Source organism: Tenrec ecaudatus, chromosome 4, assembly GCF_050624435.1.
Source record: "Tenrec ecaudatus isolate mTenEca1 chromosome 4, mTenEca1.hap1, whole genome shotgun sequence".
In the NCBI taxonomy this organism is placed as follows: Eukaryota; Metazoa; Chordata; class Mammalia; order Afrosoricida; family Tenrecidae; genus Tenrec; species Tenrec ecaudatus.
In genome coordinates, this window is record NC_134533.1 from 85,290,246 (window position 1) to 85,311,388 (window position 21,143).

A 21,143-nucleotide genomic window follows, 5' to 3' on the forward strand; every position below is an offset into this window, starting at 1 on the left:
GTAAATACAAACACCTTATGGTCTTGCAATCTCTCTACCAAAATAAAGAACAAAACGTGAACAGATATACGGGCACCTGTGTTTACCGCAGTACTCTCTGCACTAGCAGAAAGAGGGAAACAATCCAAAGCCCCATCTGTGCAGGAATGGATAAACCAACTCCGGCACATAAACACAGTGGAATAGGATGCTTCCTTAAAACAATGGCAAGCCAAAAGCTCAGGACATGGACACAATTGGAGGATATTTTGCTCAGCAAAGTTGGTCAGCCCCATAACGATAACTATTTGGTGACACCATTGTCATCAAGGGACAAATCGTTTTCACATGAAAGGAAAAGCCTGGGAGGACTCTGGTGAGGCCCAGGGTGGCTGGGAGTGGAAGGGCTGGCACAGAGAGGTAAGGGGGGAAAGTGGGTGGGAAAAGAAAAGCAAAGGGACATTTAGAATGACACTTCAGTAGCAGTCTCTGGGGGTAAGAGAAACGTTGCTCCAGTTCTATGCATTCCAATGAAATCTTGTAACCTCTAGATTACATTAGAACAACGGTTCTCAACCTGTGGGTCATGACCCCTTTGGGGGTCAAATGACTCTTTCACAGGGGTTGCTCGATTCAGACTCATAGCAGTAGAAAAGTGACAGTTATGAAGTGGTAACGAAAATAATTTTATGGTTGGCAGTCACCACAGCATGCGGAACTGTATTAAAGGGCCGTGGCATTAGGAAGGTTGAGAACCACTGCATTAGAACTTCAGTGTACTTCAGGCTTGTGAAACATCCCACCTCCATACAAATTTCTTCCAAGTTTCCACTTGCAGAGATTTGTAGGATTGGAAGGTCAGTGGGAAAGCACCATCGAGTAGTCGGGCCTCAAATTAGGGAGCACTATTCTCTCGCGCGCACGCTTTTTTTTTAGCCTTACATTTATTGGGGGCTCTTACATCTCTTATCACAATCCATACATCCTTCAATATGTCAAGCACATTTGCACATGTGCCGCCACCATCGTTTTCAAAGCATTCTCTTCCCGCTTCCCATTTCATCCCCTCGCCCCACTCTTGATAAATTATAGATTTTGTTGATATCTTACATCATCCTCCATCGCCCCTCACCCACTTTTCTATTATTCGTCCTCCTGGGAGGGGGTTCTAGATTGATCCTTGTGATCAATTCCCCTTTCTCTCCCCACCCTCCCCTAATCCTCCTGGTATCTCTACTCTCTTTGCTGGCCCTGAAGGGTTTATCTATCCTGGATTCCCTGAGTTGCAGGCTCTTATCTGTAGCAGTGTGCATGCTCTGGTCTAATCTGATTTGTAAAGTAGAGTTAAGGTCATGATAGTGGGGGGAAGGAAGCTCCAAAGTGCTAGAGGAAAGCAGAACAACATACTGAGCAGCTCCAGAGGAAAAGACCGAGCAATCTACTCTGGTAAAAAGTATGCCTTAGAGACCCAGATAGACTCACTGATGGCTCAAGGACCCTGCTAGTACAGTGGCTTATGAATTGGGCTGCTAACTGCAAGGGCAGCAGTTTGAACCCACCAGCCACTGTGTGTGATCGAGATGAGACTGTCTGCTTCCCATAAAGATATACAGTCTGGGAACCCCACTGGCCATCTCACCTCTGTCCTATAGGGTTGCGATGAGCCAGAATCAACGCTTTGGTCATGAGTTTGGAATTTGATGGGGTTGCTCTAGCCTGTCTCTGCGGTCTCTGTGAATTAAATGATATACCCACCCACCCCTTACCAAGTTTGGTTGTGCAATGGTTGACGAAGAAAAGTCAAAATGAGGTGAGCATCTGCCTCAGAGGTCCTGAGATCCACAGGCAACTCCAACTCTCCCTGAAGACATAGAGACCTCTTCCTTCTTTCTTTTAGCGCTTACCACTATCGAAGACACTAGCTATTTCATTTGTGTTTTGTAGGTGCTGTTGTTGATGTCGAAAGTAAAATTCTGTCTCTTAGGTGAACTGATTCATTCCCAGTTTCTAGAATATTTGTCTGGCTCAGAACAGCTGTTCAAAGATAATTGCTGGCTGAGTAAACCAATGAACCGTGGAAGACTGTACTCCTCCTGTAAGTGTGGGTCATATTGTCTAAAATGAGATGGAAAGCAGTCAGTTGAAACAAGCCCCACCCCCACCCCAAATTCTTCTCTTTCGCCTGGGCACCTGGAAGCTGCAGAGTTAGAGAAAAACTCTCTTTGAAGGAGCGAATTTGAAAGCATAGGAAGGAGCTGTGGAATAAACCGGAATACAGCTAAGGATAAGAGGGAATAAGCAAACCCACCACATGTGGAAATCATCATGAAACCTGGCAATAAAGTACAATGACGAGTTTTACCTACCTATCTTTCAGTGCAACCGTCAGAAAGCTCCAACACCAGCTAAAAAGTAGAAACAGTACTCACTGCATCTAAAATAAAAGGCAGGTCCCTAAAATGTAGGGGAACTAAAGCATTTCTCAAGAAAAGGAGGGAAAGTGCACTGGATTACTGGGTCCTCCCAATGGAGCATAAGTACCCGGAGTTGGAGAATAACAACTTTCCAAACAAAAGGCACCTCTAGAGGCGGAAGAGAGATAAGGGGGTACCGAGACTAGGTGAAATGACTCTAGGTGAAACACAAATATTCCAATTGTGACAGAGAGCACAGCACCAGCCTTCATCCCTTCTCACTCTCCATCGTCTCTCACACCAAGCAGTTGGTTAATCCTGCTAGTTTTTGCACATCAAAGATATCCTCAAATCAGTTTTCCTGTCTTATCCTCATCGCCACTATGCTAGTCCACGTTCTTGACCTTTCCGTGACTCTCTGCTTCCAGGATCACTCCCTCCAATTGCTGTCGTGGTTACAAGTCGGACTATGATCCAAGTGGCTGGCAGTTCAAAACCAGCAGCAGCTCCCTAGGAGAAACACTGAGCTGTGTAGTCAGGTAAACAGGACAGTCTCAGAAACCCACAGGGGATCGCTAGGAGTCAGCATTGACTCAATGGCAAGGCGTTTGGATGCTGTGCTTGCAGGAGCAATACTGATCTTATTCCCAGCTAAACTCAAAACAGCCAGCACAGTGCTGGGGCTCGACACGGAGTTAATAGCTGCAGTCCACAAAAAGTAAGGAAAAAGAGGTGGAAAAACCATGATATAAAACTGTGTGTAGAATATGCTTCAAATAATGTTCACACGGAACAGTTGAAAAATACATAAAAACATGTATCGCACGTAGAGTTGTCTTTATTTCCTTCATACTTTTAAGTTGTGGGGTTTTCTTGAGATTCTCAAAATATTCCACAAGAATCTTTTTTCCTGATACTGAGAAATAAACATATATTAAAAAACCATAAGGGATTAGACAAAAATCGTAGGCCTGGCAATCAGTCAGCAATGGGAGGCCCAGAGGCAAATGTAAAATCCTTCTCCTTCATCTTCTGGCCCTACCTCTGCAGCCCCCCTCCTTCTCTCTCCCCCTCCTGCTCCTCTGCTGCACCGCCAGCCTGCCAGACTGGTCTATGCGCTCTCCGCTTGTGCACTTGCCGTCTGCTCTCTCCCCATGGTCTCGGTCTTCTCTGCTTGGCAGTTCTGTGTACTTGCTATCTTTTCATTTCTAGGGAAAACAACGATACCATTCCTAGTATGAAGAAGTCATTTTTAAAATACTTGTAGATTAAGAAATTCACAACCGAAGTCGTGGACACTGAATTTAAGGTCTACCTCTTGTTAGTATAAAATGGGGCAGTCATCATACTATTGGAGACACAGGTGGTTCCATCGCAGAATTCTTCCCTGCCACATGGACAGGAGACCCAATTTGAACCTGATGCACTCCCCACTCAGCCACCACCTGTCTCTCAGAGGAGGTTTTTGTGTGGCTATGATGTCAACAGGCTTTAGGACAGCTTCCGGGCTAGGATGGACTAGGCAGAAAGTCTCGGAGATTTCTTCCTGAAAATCAGTCATTGAAGTCCATACAAATCACAACAGTTTCATCCCCAACTGATCACAAAGTCGGTTTATGGTTCTGTTATGCACTGAGCTGCCTTAAGCCAGGGGCACACTTCACAGCAGCTCACAAACATATTCTTAGCCTCATCAAGTGGTTTTGAGGATTGGAAGAGAAAACACATGCAAAGGATGCCTGGTCGACAATAAACACCCAACAAACACAAGCAGTTATTCATTACTATCGGCGTGACCATGTACTAGTGATTTAGCTACTCTCATCTTACATTGTGGACAGCAATTCCTGCCCTGTCCACCTCCTTGGTTTGACCATAAGAGTCAATGGCATAAAACAGATCAGGACACAAAACCCTGATGCTGACAATGAGGTGCTTTTTTTCTGTGTCACTCTTACCTACATCTCATTCATCTGTTAAGGTCATATTACCTTGGCTGATGTTTCAAACCACCCGACGAAACCATGCTCCTTGCAGAACTGGTCCATCTTGAGGCCATTGTTCAAGAGCATATCCTTTCCCTGATCACATTTGTTGGCCAGCAGAACTGTTGACACTGGTTTGCCATTAGGGAGAGTTAACTTTGAGTCCAAATCGCTTTTCCACTTTGTCACTGCTTCAAAGGTGGCTGGCCTGGTGACATCGAAGACAATAAATGCACCCATAGCTTCTCGGTAATAGACCCTTGTCATGTTTCCAAATCTCTCTTGACCTGTCATCAAAAAGAAACACAAATCAACACTTATGATTACAGCTGGAAACGGAGCCATAGTCTGGAGGGCCACGTGGCCACCAGGGGAACAACCCACTCAGTGAAATGCTAATTTTTAAAGAGTGAGCATGGCACACAACAGTGGAGCTCTGCTCTTAATTTCCGTGTTCAGGAAGGAGTTTATTAATTTAGTAAATATGTTGCTTTTCAGATTATATCTGCATTTCATTTATTTTTATAGATTTTATAATCCTTTATAGAGTCTACATACTGCATATCAGATGTTCTAAAAGCACTTATATTGGGAAGCTCTGGCACCATGCTATGCCCCATAACAAATCTATGCTATCTGATATATGAAGGGCCTTCAAAAAGTTCATGGGAAATTCAAATACCTTATATATTTTTAAGTTTGTTGGCATGCACTTCATCTATCATGCACTTTAATCATTCAATTACAGTAAGAAGAGTTCTGCAATCGTCACTGCAATCAATTTCAGGATATTTTCTTCTCATACTCCTCGTCGTTAGCATCCTACCGCCTACCAACCCCCTACCATATCCTTAGGAAATTATTAACCCAGTTCCTGCCTCTATAGATTTACCTACCCTGGATTACATATAGAGAGCATATAGAAAAACATAAACAAAAATCAAGCAAATCAACAAGAAGGACAGAACAAAAGAGAAAACTTTTCATTGAAAAGAAAACATTCAAAGCTGAAACAACTTTAAATGGGCCGAAGGGAGATTAAAAAAATAAGGTGTTATATTTGTACCACCCATCATGCCGTAATTCCATTTTTCTATGAACTTTTTGAAGTTCCATCACATTGCCCACTTACAACATGCTGTAATGTAACTTTAATTTTAAATGAACTAAAGTGGTATGAAATGGTATAGAATTTATGAAATTTTAAATTAAGTTCTCCAGGCGTAGTCCAGACGCTCATCTCTGATGTTCTGAAAGCACATTAGGTGGCGGGCAGCTGTGTGGACAGGGCCAGTCTACACAGTTCCCTCATCACAGAGCGTTCTGTTTGACAACCTTGTCCTGGACACTTGTGCATAATGATTTAAACATGAGACTCTCCACCCACTCTAACTATGTGTGAGTCTGGGTACTTTAGAGAAACAAACCCACAGAAACTCATGTATAAGAGAGAGTTTTATATAAAGGTTAAGTGCGCATCAAGAAAACATCCCAACCCAATATTACCCAAGTCCACAAGTTCAACATTAACCCATTAACCCATATATCCGACACCAATCCACAAAGTCTTCCTTCATCTCACAAAACAGATGCAATGATGCTGACTGAAGGAGGAAAGTCGAGACAGTGAATGTGTAAGCATCTCAGCGTTGGCAGGGGTCTCCACACGGCTGCTACAGCACCCAGGGCTGCATTGGGGTAGGTCCATGTGGCTTCTCCTTAGGGATGTCTTGCAGGAAATCAGCCTTGCAAGCTGAAGCAGGGAACTGCTAAGGCTCACCAAGCCATTTATCTCTCTGCCCTTCAATTAACCCCACATATGTTTATCAGCCAGGTTGGCACAATAAACTAACTCAAACTATAATGTAAACTTGCATTCTAGTGGGAAGATATATGAGAACCAGCATCATACATTAGTGAATTAGACATTATATCACAAGGGTATCTACCGTCTACTCCAACTCAGGGGATAATAATAATTAACCTGTATCATATGTTTACTAACCATCAGAAATGTATATTATCTACATGATCAGGAAGGTACAATTCTTGTCCCCATTTGTAAATGAGAAAATCAAGGCTTAGAGAGGTGAAGTAACTTGCTCAAATTATGTAGATGGTAAGTTTAGGGAGCAGGGTTCACACCTGACATGTTGAAATCTATAGTCAATGCATATTTTCCACCATTATATCCTCTCGATTATTGTGCTGTTTTCTCCATCAGGTTTTTGTTCCAGCAATGTCCCATTCAGTTAAATAGGGCAGGTCTTTATTAGACAGCTGTGATACCTGTGCCAGTTGCTGGTCTAGATGCCAGGAATTCAACAATGAACTAACATTATACCATTAAATGAAATTTATGGGGCAAACAAGGGACCTTTATTTTTTTTAAAAGAGAGAGAGAAAAGAAAGGAAGAGAAAAAAAGACTGAGGATTGGCATCATGACATCAGTTTGAGCTGCAAGCAGTTCTGGTCTGATGCTCAGTTGTTGTTTTTTTAATTTCCAAAGGTAGATTGACAGAGTTTTTGAACACTCTACGCTTTACCATCCTCACTTGCACAATGGTGATGATAATGCGTGCCTCAAAGAGTGACCATGTGGAGGAAACTCATAGCACGCAGCACAGTACGTTCAAACTGTATGGGACTTGCGTGTTCTTTCCATTTCCGTAGCATACTCAAAAATATGAAAGATATGATTACCAGTACTTTAAAATCAGAATTGCAGGCCAAAGTTTATGGTGAAAAAATTACAGTTATTTTCAGATGACTAAAAATAGTACGCAAGATTACATTATTTCCAGCTATAGCCACTGTGGTTGCTGCAACAGGAGCTAATGAAGGCCGGTCCTTGAAACCAAACCTTGCAAAGCATGTAACCAGCCAAAAGCTTTTAATGCTAATTTGGGGACTTATTTATGTAAAGCTAGGTGCATGAAAACAACAGTAGTTGTATTTTTAGCAAGTTAACTTGCTTGGAGGGAATGAAATACTAAAAGTGGAGTGGATTCAGGAAGATAAGGTCAATATGCCTCACTTGGATCTTTACACTTAATTTTGAGCTCAAAGTTATTTTGTTATTTTCTAGGTTGTGAAAAGAGAATGATCCCTAAGTATTTAGGGCAATGGAAGGTCAAGGAGGATGCCCATCCTAGGGAACTGACGTCACTAGATGCTCATGTGTGCACTGTGCTCCAGTGTGTCTAGCCCACCCTGTGAAGAAGAGCATTTTGTCAGGACCAGCACATGACCATCTCAAAGCACTTCTTACATGAGTTCTTCTACAGAGGTTGTTTTCTTGTTGTTGGGGTATTTTTTTTTGGGGGGGGTTGCTCCCACAAGCATCCAGTCAATGAAAGAAAGTTATAAAATGTTTTTCATATGACACACCAACCACAGATGAACTTTCATTTCTCCTGAATGACCTTTAAACTTCATTCGTTTCCATTCTTTCTTTTCAAGTCTCTGATGCAAACAGTGATCTCCTTTGATAATGCTCAGGATGGCCACTGCCTTTCAAGAAAATACAGGGCGGGGGGCGGTGGGGGTGGGGCGCGGGAAAGGCCTCTGTGATTATTCAGAACTCTGAAGGCCTCTAGGCTTTTCATGAATGTCTTATGATTCCTTTCAGGGAACTAATCAGATAAAGCACAGAGTCATGGGTTAGTCAATAATCTGATTGTCCAGCTGTCTGCCGAGCAGAGTAAGGTGGCCCTCTGGATGAAAGATTTTATGTTTCAAAAATATGGCACAGGGTCATTTTAAAAACTGTGCCAAAGTGTGATACATAGGCATACAACTTCACAAACCCACCCCACTGCAATCCAGTCAATTCTGAATAAGCTGAATAAGCTTGCCCCATTGAGGCTTCAGTGTTATAATCTTCATGGAAGCAGATGACCATTATCCCCCGGTGACTCTGAACCACGGTCCTTTCTGTTAACAACCAAGTTCTTCTTCACTGTGCTTCCCGAGTCCCTTTTTACCTTCATGTGTGTTCACAAAGAAAAGTGCGCTTGTGTGCGTTTGAGTGTGTGTGTGTGTGTGTGTGTGTGTGTGTGTGTGTGTGTGTGTGTGTCAGACAAAAGCTTATTTCTGGAAAGAAATGTCCTTTGTATATTGAGTTCATTGGGCCAGCAGACACTGAAGGTTTGTATTTTGCCTTTCCAGCCTAGGGTCACACTAAGAAAAGGTATTGTCACACTCATTTGTGTTTCCCTGTAGTTTGTCAGCTGAACGCTTTCGGCTGTGTCTTATTTTCAAAACGGTACTCAGTTCCCTAAGAACTGTGTCTACCTACAGGCAAAGTAGAAGCTGAAGGGTTTAATATAGGCCATGTACTTAAAAAAACAAACAAGACAAAGACAGAGACTATGTTCAAAATCAGCCTCTGGATTTAGCCCACTCTTTTAACCCATTTCTTGATAGCTACCATAGTTCAGATATTGTGTTCTGAACTTCTAGCCTACGCTTCCCCTGGACCCTGCATGGAGTATGATCTAGTTCATCATGTCAGACCCACATCTCTTAGTCGCAAAAGGCACATTCCACAGATGCATCGATGTGGATCATGATTTAACTTGAAGGGTGCTGAGTGACAAAGCAACCAAATGAATTTCAAAAATTAATATGACGGCTTCAGTGGCGATCAACAGCCTCATGGGAGAAGGCAGTGAACTGAGGGGGTTAAGACGTGAGTCTTTAGCGGTGGTTACCAGCGCAACCATGAACAAATAGCTTTCTCTCCCTGAGTTTTCTCATTTGTAAAATGCGGTTGGTCCGGCTGATCTCTAAGATGCCTTTCTGCTGCTGTCCTCCGATTCTGAGGCTCCGTGAAATCGACACGTGGTCCCCTGTCCCAAGCACTTGAAATTTACATTTTATGCCATGGCTTTCTAGATAAAATACACAAAGACAAAAATGTCTTAATATGCCTTTAACACTATTTTAATTAGCACTGTAGAGCAGCTCCCCATGCGTAGAGCGCAGCCATGAATCTTCGGATGAGGTGTGTAAAGAGTGGGGGGAAGCACGCTGTTTTCTACTAGTCTGAATTCATTCTCGACCACCTTCTGTCCGTAGCAGCAAACTCTGGGACTCTGAGAAATCACTGTGCCAGTCTGATCCTAGACTGGATGCTTGAAAGTCATCGTTCCCTTGGGCATTCCTCACTAACCAATGATGTGCCCTCGTACCCTCACTGTGCAGGAACCCAAGTCTCCATGTCTTCCACCTCCGGCACTCTATCACACCCCCAGGGCCACTCAGAGGGACGCTTCTGAGCGACCTTGCAACTGCCGCCGCCTCCTTCACAAACACAAGGAGCTCTAACACCTGAACTTGTGCCTTAATTTCTGAACGCCTCTGTCAGATTTGTTTCCCCAAATACTGCTTCGCTTCATTCATCATCAGAAATCCCATTAATGTCTGGAACCAAAAACTGACTGCTACACTTCGATTCCAACTCATGGAGTCCCCACAAGGGTTAGATTAGATTTGTGCTCCATCAGCTTGTCAGTGGCTAATGTGGGGAAGTGCATCACCAAATCCTCCTCCCATGAAGCCTCTGGGTGGACTAGAACCTCCAAACATCCAACCTTTCATTTAGTATTCAAGTACGTTAACCATTTGTACCACTCAAGGACTCTTTAGTGATTACGTTGTTGTCCTTGGGTGCCATCAGATTGGTTCCAACTCATAACAAGCCTATGCCCCACAGAGTGAAACACTACCTGGTCCGGCACCATCCATACGGTGACTGACCTTGAGCCATTGTTGCAGCCACTGTGTCAATCCCTGTTGGCGAGGATCTTGCTATTCTCACTAACCCTCTGCTTTACCAAGCATTACATCCTTTTCCAAGGACTAGTCTCTCCTGATAAGATGCCCAAGTCCCTGAGATAAAGCCTCACCCTCCTTAATTCTAAGGAGCATTCCGGGTGTCCTTTTTTCAACACAGATAGGCTTCTTCTTCTGACAGCCCGTGGCGTCTTCTGCACTCTTCACCGACTCCATCATTCAACTGAATTGAAACGTCTCGGGTCTTCCTCATTCTTTCTCCAATTTTCACATGAGGTGGGGCAATTGAACAGAGTATGATTTGGCTCAGGAGCACCTGAGTCCGCTAAGTGACAACACTGTTCTTTAATCTTCTGAAGATGATTTTCCCAATAAAACGCCTCATTTTATTTCTGACTGCTGCGTCCATGAGCATTGTTTGCTCATCCAAGCAAAACCAATTCCTTGGTATATTCAATCTTTTCTCCGTTGATCAGGGTGCTGTTGTGTGGAATTTTAGTCTTCGTCTGTTCTTAGACTGAAGTTCCAATCAGACCTGCTCCCCCTGGGTCATCTTGCAAGCCGTTGAAATATCGGTGGCATGACTTCCACCATCCTAGTGCCAGAGTATGCCTCCCTGGCACGCAAGTTGTGGCTGCTGCCGGTAGCAGACAACAAACACTGACGGGCCGTAGTTGGGTGGCTATCATGTTTTATGGCTTCTAGAGTATTTTAGAAAAATTGAACTACTTTGCAACAATAATAATCTTGCATATTGTCCACACACGCAGGTGTTGCACTATCTTGAACACGCGAACAGTTGCAAATGTGTGATCTGTATTTTAAATTCATTTGAGTTAACCAATATCAAATTCCATATTAGGAAACAAAATGCTGAGGATTCCTTGTTTTCACACTGTCACATCCCAGAGATGTTGCATTAGATTTAAGCTAGTTGATTCTATCAAATTTATCAAAGAAATTTAACCCAAAATTGTGAAATCAGAAAATATAGACAATTTCATTTTAAAAGAAGCCAATGCTACTTTCATCTTGTTACTGCTTTCTTGGAAATCTCATGTTTTCCGTCTGTGAGATTTACATGATAACACAGGAATCTTTGGATTATCCCAATGCCATTTATGAGCTTTGTGGAAAGGCAAATAGGGAGACAGCTTCGTGAGTAAGCTTCGCTCCGGTTTCCTAGGAAAGCCGGAAGTAGTACTTAATGGTTCAGGTTAGGAACACATTGTGCAGAGAGCGTTTTGAATGATGACCCAGTGGTTTCGGGTGGTGAAGTGTTCATTTGTTTTCCCCTGTGGGTTCGTAGGGTGTTTTCGAGGTTGCGCGTCTTGGGCTATGAACTAGAAGATGCGTCCTTCATCCGGAGTCAGGCGTCTTCCCAATTGGACACACCTCATCCCTGACCTGCTCTCCACTCCCGGCACCTGGACGAACTGGATCCCTCACCCGGTCACTTCATCAGGCCCTGCCGAGAGTTTCTATGATGGCTAGTCTCCGGGTTATAAACGAGGTCCATTCCTAAGGGTATCTTTAAATGGAACTTGGAGGCTAGTCAGAACCAGTGCATTATGGTTCTCATTAACCTTACTTTAGGGCAATTAAACGCTGGTGGCTTTTCAAAGGTACAAAAGCTGTCTGTGCGGCACGTGAAGGTAACTGTGGTCAAGAGAGTTGCCAGCAGGAACACTGAGGATGGTCTGGGTTAGGCTGCTGACCTCAAGGCCCACCACGCAAACGCGCCAACCAAGCTGCACGAGAAAGGCTGTCTGCTCACCTAAACATTTGGAATTGGAAGCCTTATCCAGGGTCCCTGTGAGTCAGAATCCACTTGCCAGCAGTGGGTTTGAAGATGGAGTGGTTCCGTATTTTCACAGTGAGCGCAGGTTTACAAGACGTTGAAGGGCAAAGAGGGAACCCCTGAAGTGTAGTGGGTTAGCGGCTTTGTGCTGAGCTATAACCCACAACTCACAATTAATGCTCATGTACGCAGCAGTCAAGAGATCAAAGTCTGAGCTCAGCACAAGACCGTTTCAGAGTGGTGAAAACAAGGATGTTCCTCTGAGGAGTTAAGTGCACCTGACCCAAGCCGTGGTATTTTCAATTGATGCATGCATGTGAACGTCGGACTTTGACTAAAAAAGACTGAAGGCGATCAATCATTTGAATTGTGGTGCTGGCAAAGAATATTGAAAGTACCATGAGCCACCAAAGGACAAACAAGTACGTCTTGGAAGAAGTACAGCCAGCGTGTGCTTTAGAGGTAAGGAAGGACAGCAAGACTTCCTCTTACGTGCTGTGGACATGTTGTCAGGAGAGACTAGTACTTGGAAAAGGACATCCTGCTTGGAAAAGTGGAGGGGCAGCAAAAACAGAGAAAGGCCCACCATGAGATGGATGGACCGCATGGCTGCAGCAATGGGGGGAGGCATAGGACCAATTGCGAGGCTGACACAGAACCAGGCAGTGAGAGCCGATTTGATGGTACCTGACAACAACAACAACAACATAACCAAAGGGGTCAGCTCTACCCTATTCTCTCTGGTCACTGCCAGCAAAAGTCAACTAATGTCAGGGAATTGGTCCATATGTGGCTTTCTTACATTACTGTCCCATCTGCATGCTATCAGCCCCTGGCACCTATCTTCCCAATGACATCACCAAGTCCTTGACTCCATGACTGCAGTACACAGTTACTCGTCTCTTGTGGCCACAGAGCACGTAGTACTCCGTGAAAGAGGCCCTTAGCCATGCTCATAACGGACGTGTGAAATAGAAAGGAATGGGTAGCCCAAGTGCTCTTCAAAGAACGAGGTAACAATTAATATTGATTTCTTGTTTAAAAGCGAGAAGCCCAGCAGGAAAAGGAGTGAATGGATTAAAGGAAGACCTCTTATCCAACTCACCTACCTTGTCTCCTTTCTGTAATCCACTCAGGAAAAACAAATCATTCTCAACTGAGTATCACCCAAGCGAACTTCCTAATTTCTTAATTTACCTGTGAGCAATGCTTCATATTCCAAATCACAGTTGGCTGTCACTCCAACAACTCCAAATTTAAAATTTAGTCTCCAACTTTATATTTAAGTACAAGGCAGTGTGTGTGTGTGTGTGTGTGTGTGTGTGTGTGTGAGAGAGAGAGAGAGAGAGAGAGAGAGAGAGAGAGAGAGAGAGAGAGAGCGAGAGAGAGACCAGACAGACAACCCTTGGGTGGTAGAAACAGTTAAAATGCTTGACTACTAACTGAAAAGTTAAAAATTAGAGTCAACCCAGAGGTGCCATGGAAGAAAGGCCTGGTAGTTTATTTCCAGAAACAAATTAATCATTACCAAGGGTGTGAGGGGTGATGCTGTGAGAGTGGAGGGTAAGTGGGTTGGAAAGGGGGAACTGATTATAAGGATCCACATGTGATCTCTTCCCTGGGAGAGGGACAGCAGAGAAGGGGGGAAGGGAGACTCCGGATAGGGCAAGATATGACAAAATAACAAGGTATAAATAACCAAGGGCACATGAGGGAGGGGGGAAAGGGGAGGGAGGGGGGGGGAAGAGGACCTGATGCAAGGGGCTTAAGTGGAGAGCAAATGCTTTGAGAATGATTGGGGCAGGGAATGTATGGATGTGCTTTATACAATTGATGTATGTATATGTATGGATGGTGATAAGAGTTGTATGGGTCCCTAATAAAATGTAAAAAAAGAAAAGAGGAGAAAAAAATGATTAGGGCAGGGACTGTACAGATGTGCTTTATACAATTAATGTATGTATATGTATGAACTGTGATAAGAATTGTATGAGCCCCTAATAAATTGTTAAAATTTAAAAAAAATTAAAAAAGAAAATGATTAGGGCAAAGAATGTACAGATGGGTTTTATACAATTGATGTATGTATATGTATGGATTGTGATAAGAGTTGTATGAGCCCCTAAAAATGTTTTTTAATTTAAAAAAAATAATAAAAATAAAAACCCTGGGGAACTCAGGTTTACTCTGCCATCCATTGGGGCACCATGCGTCAGAGCTGGGCTCAATGTTAGTTGGTGATGGTGGTGGTGTATATATGAAATAAGGGTTAGTACAGTATCCTTGCAGTTCAGCAGATGTGTGTGTGTGTGTGTGTGTGGTGTGTGTGTGTGTGTGTGTGTGTGTGTGTGTGTGTGTGTTGTCATCACATTTTGTTTCAGACTCGGTGATTTTGACTCAGCTTAAATGAAGTAGCTAATTTAGATGGAAAAGTCAGATGCACTAGTAATGCCCTTAATATTCAATGCTGGGTAAAAGGAATACAAGAAACCCAATCCCAAGAAAGGTCCTGACATGAAACAAGCAAGGAGGATCAGGTCTCATACTTTTCTTTAAACAAATAATCAGACTAAAAATAGCCCATGGAATTAGTTTTAGTAAGTTCACCTATATTAAGAAAGCTGCTATCTTAGAATTATTTAACAAATATGGGAAGGATTTTCTGATCCCCAGTGGATTTGGTCATCCCTTTAAACACACACACACACATACACACAGCTAGAGGTAAATGGACCTGCTCTTGGTCTCCGGTGCCACTTGTTAGCTTTGGTGGTCTCAGGCAGGTTCTTTCCACCTCCATTGTTTTATTTTCTCAAAATAAAATGAGCTCAACACCCTTTGCTCTTTGCACACCCTCACCCTCAGCAATTCCAAGAAGACCAAGCAGGAAAAGATGTCTTATAATAGCCTGCAACAACTACACTTTTAACAAAAGGCTATCGGTAACATTTATTTAGTGTTTATTATAGGTAGGCACAAGTTTATATGAATTAACATCTTTAATTATTTTAACAAGTCTAAGATGGAGGGCCTGTTCTTAACCCCACTACACAGACAAGAATAAAGGTAGAGGGTTCAGTAACATGTGCAAGTCATAAAACTAAGCAAAGGAGTTGGGACAAACTTCATGTACTTACCCAGAACCATAAACACTGTCAGATAATAGGTATTGAAGCTGACAGAGAGAATACAGGTCCAAATATGTGGCTTTGGAGGGCAACAATCACCATTTCACAGATGGAGCAAACAAAGCTCAGCAAAGTCTTTATGCTTGTTCAATGCTAAGCAACATCTGCATATTCCATGTATTTTATTTGAAGGAGGCAGTTGACTCTCTTGGACTCTAGGAGGCTGGGAGTTTGAATTCAAACTGGAAAGTCCATTGTCTCTACAAAGCAAGCTAGTTTACTTGACAATTAAAGACGCAGCATGCCTCACCGTCTGTATAAATAAAGGGTGACTGTCATGATGTCTGTATTCCTGCAACAGGACCCAAAGAGTCCAAATTGTACAGCCCTTTTTCAAAGTGGTCAGTAATTATACAGAACACTTTAGAAGACGCGAGGAAAAGATTCTTATCTATAATGTTGTTGTTTGCTTTTTCCTGAGTAATACATGAAGTGAACAAAAAGGCCACTCCATGAATGGATATCATACCCAAGAACCACATTTTCAGAAACAGACTGCCATTACACTTCCTTTCACCCTCTCTGCATGGTGGTACTGACTAATGTCCCCAAACCAGTTAGAAAGAAGAAAGAAGACAACCCACCTACAAAAGCAACAGCAATATTAAAAGGGAAAAGGGGCGAGGCCTGTGACCTGACTGTGTGCCACACATCAACAGCCCTGTAGTGATAAAGAGCATGGCTTAATCTCATGTCAGACAGAATCGGGTTGAATCCAGCTAGTTCACTTATAGCTGGGGAGCCAGGGGCAAATTTGCTAGGTTTCACGGACTCTGGTAAGGGCTTCTGAACCAAGAGCTGACTCAGCATCTCCTCAATGGTAAAATTCTTAGTCGTGGGAAATTGCTGCCCCATATTTGTGAGAGCCATATCCTGCTGCACATGCCTCTCAAAGATATTTTTGGAACCTTTCAGGATCAGATTGGCAGTCTGAGTTGTTATGAGACATTAGATAAATTGGTCTTACTTGGCACTGAACCAAATGAATATCTAGTATTTATTGCAGCAATCTCCAAAAAGGTGGAAACAACGTAAGTGCCCATCAAGAGCTGGTGGGCACACACAATGTAGTACACACCCAGTATGGAATATTACTCAGGCGCAAAGAGATATGGAGTTCTGACATCTGCTTCAACATAGATACACTTGATTGATGACATTTTTATAAGTAAAATAGGTCAGAAATAAGAGGGTAAATATTACGTGCTCTATTTATCTGAAATATCTAGAAGAGGCATATATAAACAGACATAAGCTTATTAATGATTGATAGACATGGGCAGAAAGAAGGGGAAAGGCTAACTCATTGCTTCGTTTCTGTTGGGGTGATGGAAAGATTTGGAAATGGATAATGACTTTGATTACACAACCTGATAGACACCTTTAGTGTTTGATTACACAACGTGATAAACACAAGTAATGTTACCAAATTGTATAGTTGAAGATTGTTAAACTGGCCAATGTTTACATATATATGTGTGTGTGTGTGTATGTATATATATATGTGTGTGTGTATTTCAGTTATATATATATATTTCAGTTATATATATGCTTCAGATATAGATATATATATGTATATATATACATATATACAGATATAGATATATATGTGTATATATATGTATAATATATATATATATAAAACTGAAATGGAAGAACAAAGAGAAAGTCAGACTGATTAAAGATTCCTCCATACCAGGCAGAGCTGACATTTTATCACAACAGTGCAAGTGACTGAACAATCACCTCTTCCTCCCCCGTATCAGCCCTCTCAGAGCTAAGCTCAGACCATCGCTGCCTGTGCTTTGCTGGCAAACACCAGAGGAGAGCACAGAAAAGGGAGAACTGCATTCTTATCATGGGGAGTCAGCTGTGGTTTGAAGGTGTTCTAAGGTACACTTAATTCACGCCTGTCTAGGTTCCGATGGGTCTGGCTTTCTTATGAACTCATTACCCACAGGGCCACCTATGCAATTTGAAACATGCCAGTGCTGTGCCTGAATCATTCCCACAAGGCCCAAGATTCCCTCAATCAGCTTTTCCTGCTGTACAGCCGCTCACCCAGTCTGCATGGCTGTTTGGTTTAAAACTGCTGAACAGAAATGTAAGTCAGCATCACAGTTAGATTTGAAGAATTTCCCTGGCTAGGATTCTGGTCACCACTTGGTCTAAAGAACGGAGTTCCAAACTTCCAAAGATTTTTGATTGAGGCCCCATTGGCATGAGTGCAAACCTCTTCCAAGAGCCATGGGTTAGGTAGGAGGCATTTCTAAACTTGGGAGTGAAATGGTTCATGACTCTATGTTACATTAGGAAGGAGGCTTAAAAATGGAGCTGGGACAGAAAATAATTTATTAGGATTTAATCAAAATGTGTATAATGCGCTTCTTGTATAATGGTTACCCTGTTTTTTGTTGTTGTGAGTTGCCATCAATTCAATTCTGACGCACACCAACCATACCTACAGTAGAATAAACACTGCCCAGTCCTGATCCATCGTCACAATCTTGGCTGAATTTGAGCCATTGTTGCAACTACCACACCAATCTATCCGTTGAGGGTCATCCTCTTTTTACTAGACTTTCTAGTTTACCAAGCCCAGTGCCCTTCCTTTGCCCGATAACATGTCCCAAGTATGTGTGATGAAGTCTCGCCATCCCTTCTCCAGAGCATCTGGCCGTACTTATTCTGAAATAAATGTGTTCATTCTTCTGAAAGTGAGCGTGATGTCCTTTGCCAGCGCCTTCATTCTTCCGAGGTCTTCCTTATTTCTTATGCAGCTTCTTCATATGGTTGGAAAGACCAAGGTTGGAGTCCGCTGCACCCTAATACTCAGAGTGTCACCTCTGCTCTTCAACATTTTAAAGAAGGGGTTCGCAGATTTACCCAATGCATTTGATTGGATAACTCCTTGCTTCTATAGGTGCTGTATAACTTCTGCTTCTGTTACATAAATTCTGCCCGATGCAATATGTATTTGATTTCTTGACTTCCACTTCCATGAATGTTACATAATAGCTATAGTTCTTGGATACGTTTCTTACGCCTTTCCTATGGGGGCTACAGTCACAAATTTAAAAACAACAACAAACAAACATAGTAGCTAGTTTAATAATAATCTTTTCAGATTCTTTAAGCAATAGGGACTACTGCATTTAGCTATCACATGTTGACCATTCTCTCTTTTTGTCTCTCATTTGTTGGAAGAACGCATTTTCTTGGCTTAAAGAGAAAGAAACTGAGGTAAGGAACTTAGGGGATTTGCCTAAGATCAACCACTTTCTATAGATCGAACAGAGATGCATATGGAAGCAGTTCAAATCTGGAACTTAGGTTTTTAATCTCTACACCCTTCTATCTCCTCTGTTAACCAAAGAAAACAAGGCTAGTCGTTGCTCTTGTTGGGAGCCAGAGGGTTGGTTTTGACGCACACTGACTGCGTGATCAGAACAAAACACCGCCAGGCCCCTCCTCATCCCCACAATTGTTGTGTGAGTCTGTTCTTTTGGCCACAAGGTCATCCATCCCATTAAAGGTGTTTCTCCTGTTTGCTGACACTCTACCAAACATGATGACCTTATCCAGTCCCTGGAGAAGGGACCCATAGGCATTATGTAAAATGTTCAAGGTCACCTTATTCCTTCGCTTTGACACGGATAGTAAAAGTATAACTAGATCCACTTTTCAAAAGTAAGTGAATTTCAAACTAGAGTCCTGGCAAGTTTTAAGTAGCCCACATCGATTTAAGACCCTCAAGCCTGCCACGGCAAAGGACAAAGGCGGAGAGTGGAGGTTTTAAATGAAAAGTCCGAGGACGTTCTGGCTGGTGACGTCTTCTGGTCTCTGATAAGCCCTGTGCTACTGAAGCTGCTGAGGATGATGTCAAATGCCTGAATCTGTCTGCAAGCCAAACGCTTTATCATAAGACCTGGCAGCTCCTGATTAAAGAGGCGCTGGAGTTCCCAGAACAAGAAATGCCTTTCAAAGACTTTCCACAATTGTTCTTGCTCCAAGCTATGATAAAGTGTTTCCAGTCAAGTGCACCAACTCAAAGGAACCTATTTTCTAATGCAGAATTAAGCCAGGTTGGGCCCAGCATTTAGAAAGATTCCTGGTGTCACAGACGCTGAAATAGTCAGGGGAAAAAAGTGGGACCTGTTGGAAGTGGCTTATGAAGAATCCCAAATGATCCTGAAACTTCCACACTGGAAGATTACTGGGCCAGCGTCGTCCAACTTCCCTCCAGCTTCCCTCAGCAAACTGAGCTGAGGGAGCTTGTTCTAAAGCCCTGAGCATGTTGCTGAGCAGCTCGCCAGGATCTTGTAAGGAGGGGCTGGATGTGGCCTGGTTTCCAACAGCAGCAATAGGAGGGACCAGGCGCAGTGCACTCGAACCTTTTGGTACAAACCCTCAATAGCCACTTCTGATTTCAAAGCTCCAATGTAAACTTCACAGGGGAAAAAAATGAAGAAAAAGTGGCCTCCTTCTGATAGGCTAGGGAGACCACCAGAGAGAGAAATACTAGATGGCCCGTGGTGTTTTATACACAGAAAGGTCCTGGGCTTTCTCACTGTGTCCTCACTATCCGGTCCATTCGGACTCCCAGCAACTCTATCGGGCAGGGTAGACTTGCTCCATAGGCTTCAGTGCGGGACTACATCTTTACCTGAGCATACAGACCCATGTGTCTCCTGCTAAGCGCACTGTGGGTTGGTACCTCCCATCTTGGTTCAAAACTCAAGGCTTACTGCCCTGGGCCACCCGGCCTCTTTTGACCACAGCGGTGAACCCCAAACTCACTTGATTAACTTTAGAAATGAAAGTTGGCAAACTGTGGAAATAGCGTGATATTGGAAACAGAAACTGTAACTTTCTGGCCAGGGCCTATCCGATCCTAGGGCTTCCCGGGACAGACTAGGCTGGGCAGGCAGAGGCAGGTAAGACACGGTGCCGACTCATGACTGGATTGCCAGCGCCCAGCTTCCTTCTGGGTCCGTAGGGAGCCCCACGCGCGGCAGGCCGAACGCAGGAGTGGATGCTGGAGGGGACAACGCCGGGGAGGGCAACGGAAGAAGTTTCGGCTCGAGCCAGAAACTTTTTCTTTCATTCGAAACCCAGTTTGCGCTCTACCAGGAATCGCCCGTCCCTGGCAGCTGCCTCGGGGAGATCAGTCCGGCCGGCCTGCCTGCCACCGGCTGCCTCCGGGCCCGGGAGAAGGCAGGCGGGCGGCCGAGCGCGCCGGGCCGGGCACTCCGGCCCCCTCTCCCCGCGGGCGCTCACCTGCGATGTCCCACAGCTGGAGGCGCACCACCGTCTCCGGGTCCCAGTGGAGCACCTTGAGCGCGAAGTCCACGCCGATGGTGGCCCGGTAGTGCGAGGAAAAGTTCTGGTGCACGTAGCGCTTGATGATGCTGGTCTTGCCCACGCCCAGGTCCCCGATCACCAACAGCTTGTACAGGTGCTCCTTGTGCGCGGCCTGCATGCTGGCGGCCGGCCCGGGCGCAGCGCCGGGAAGCAGAGCCCGGCCGCACGGGAGGCGGGCGGAGAACGACTGCCCCGCGGGGAGCGCTGGAGCCGGCGGGGCGCGCGCGGGAGGCGAGCGGCGCTGGGCGGCTCCGAGGGCGGGACTCCTCCCCAACCGCCGGAGGGGAACGCCGCCGGAGAGGGGGCGCCTCCTTCCCGAGCAGCGCCCAGGGTGTGACAGGCTCCCCCTCCGAGGACTTACCTCCCCTGCGATGGTGGCCCCAAGCGGTGAGGTGTGGGTTTTATTTTCCCTTTTTTTAAAGTGTGTGTGAGGAAACGAAACATCCAAGGTCGCTCCATTAGCTGGAGACCACAAAGTGGGTGACCAGCACAGCTGGATACACAGCTGGGGACCCACGCACCACACACCCTGTGAGAGAAGGAGGAGGGGAGGCAGCAGAGAATTCCATGGTCAGGAGGCACCTGAAGGCAACGCGGGGGGATAAGCATCCA

General features: G+C 44.3%; 1 protein-coding gene across 1 annotated transcript in view; it reads right to left on the reverse strand.

Annotated features, from left to right (window-relative positions):
• The window catches only part of RAB38 (RAB38, member RAS oncogene family), a 53,673-nt gene extending 32,946 nt beyond the window's left edge, over positions 1-20,727 (reverse strand). The window contains exons 1-2 of the mRNA XM_075548698.1: positions 20,448-20,727; positions 4,385-4,665 (exon numbers count right to left, since the gene is read on the reverse strand). Coding sequence (XP_075404813.1) covers positions 4,385-4,665; positions 20,448-20,649 — 483 coding nt within the window. The 5' untranslated portion in view covers positions 20,650-20,727. The remainder of the gene's footprint in view (positions 1-4,384; positions 4,666-20,447) is intronic.
• Positions 20,728-21,143: the final 416 nt, after the last annotated feature.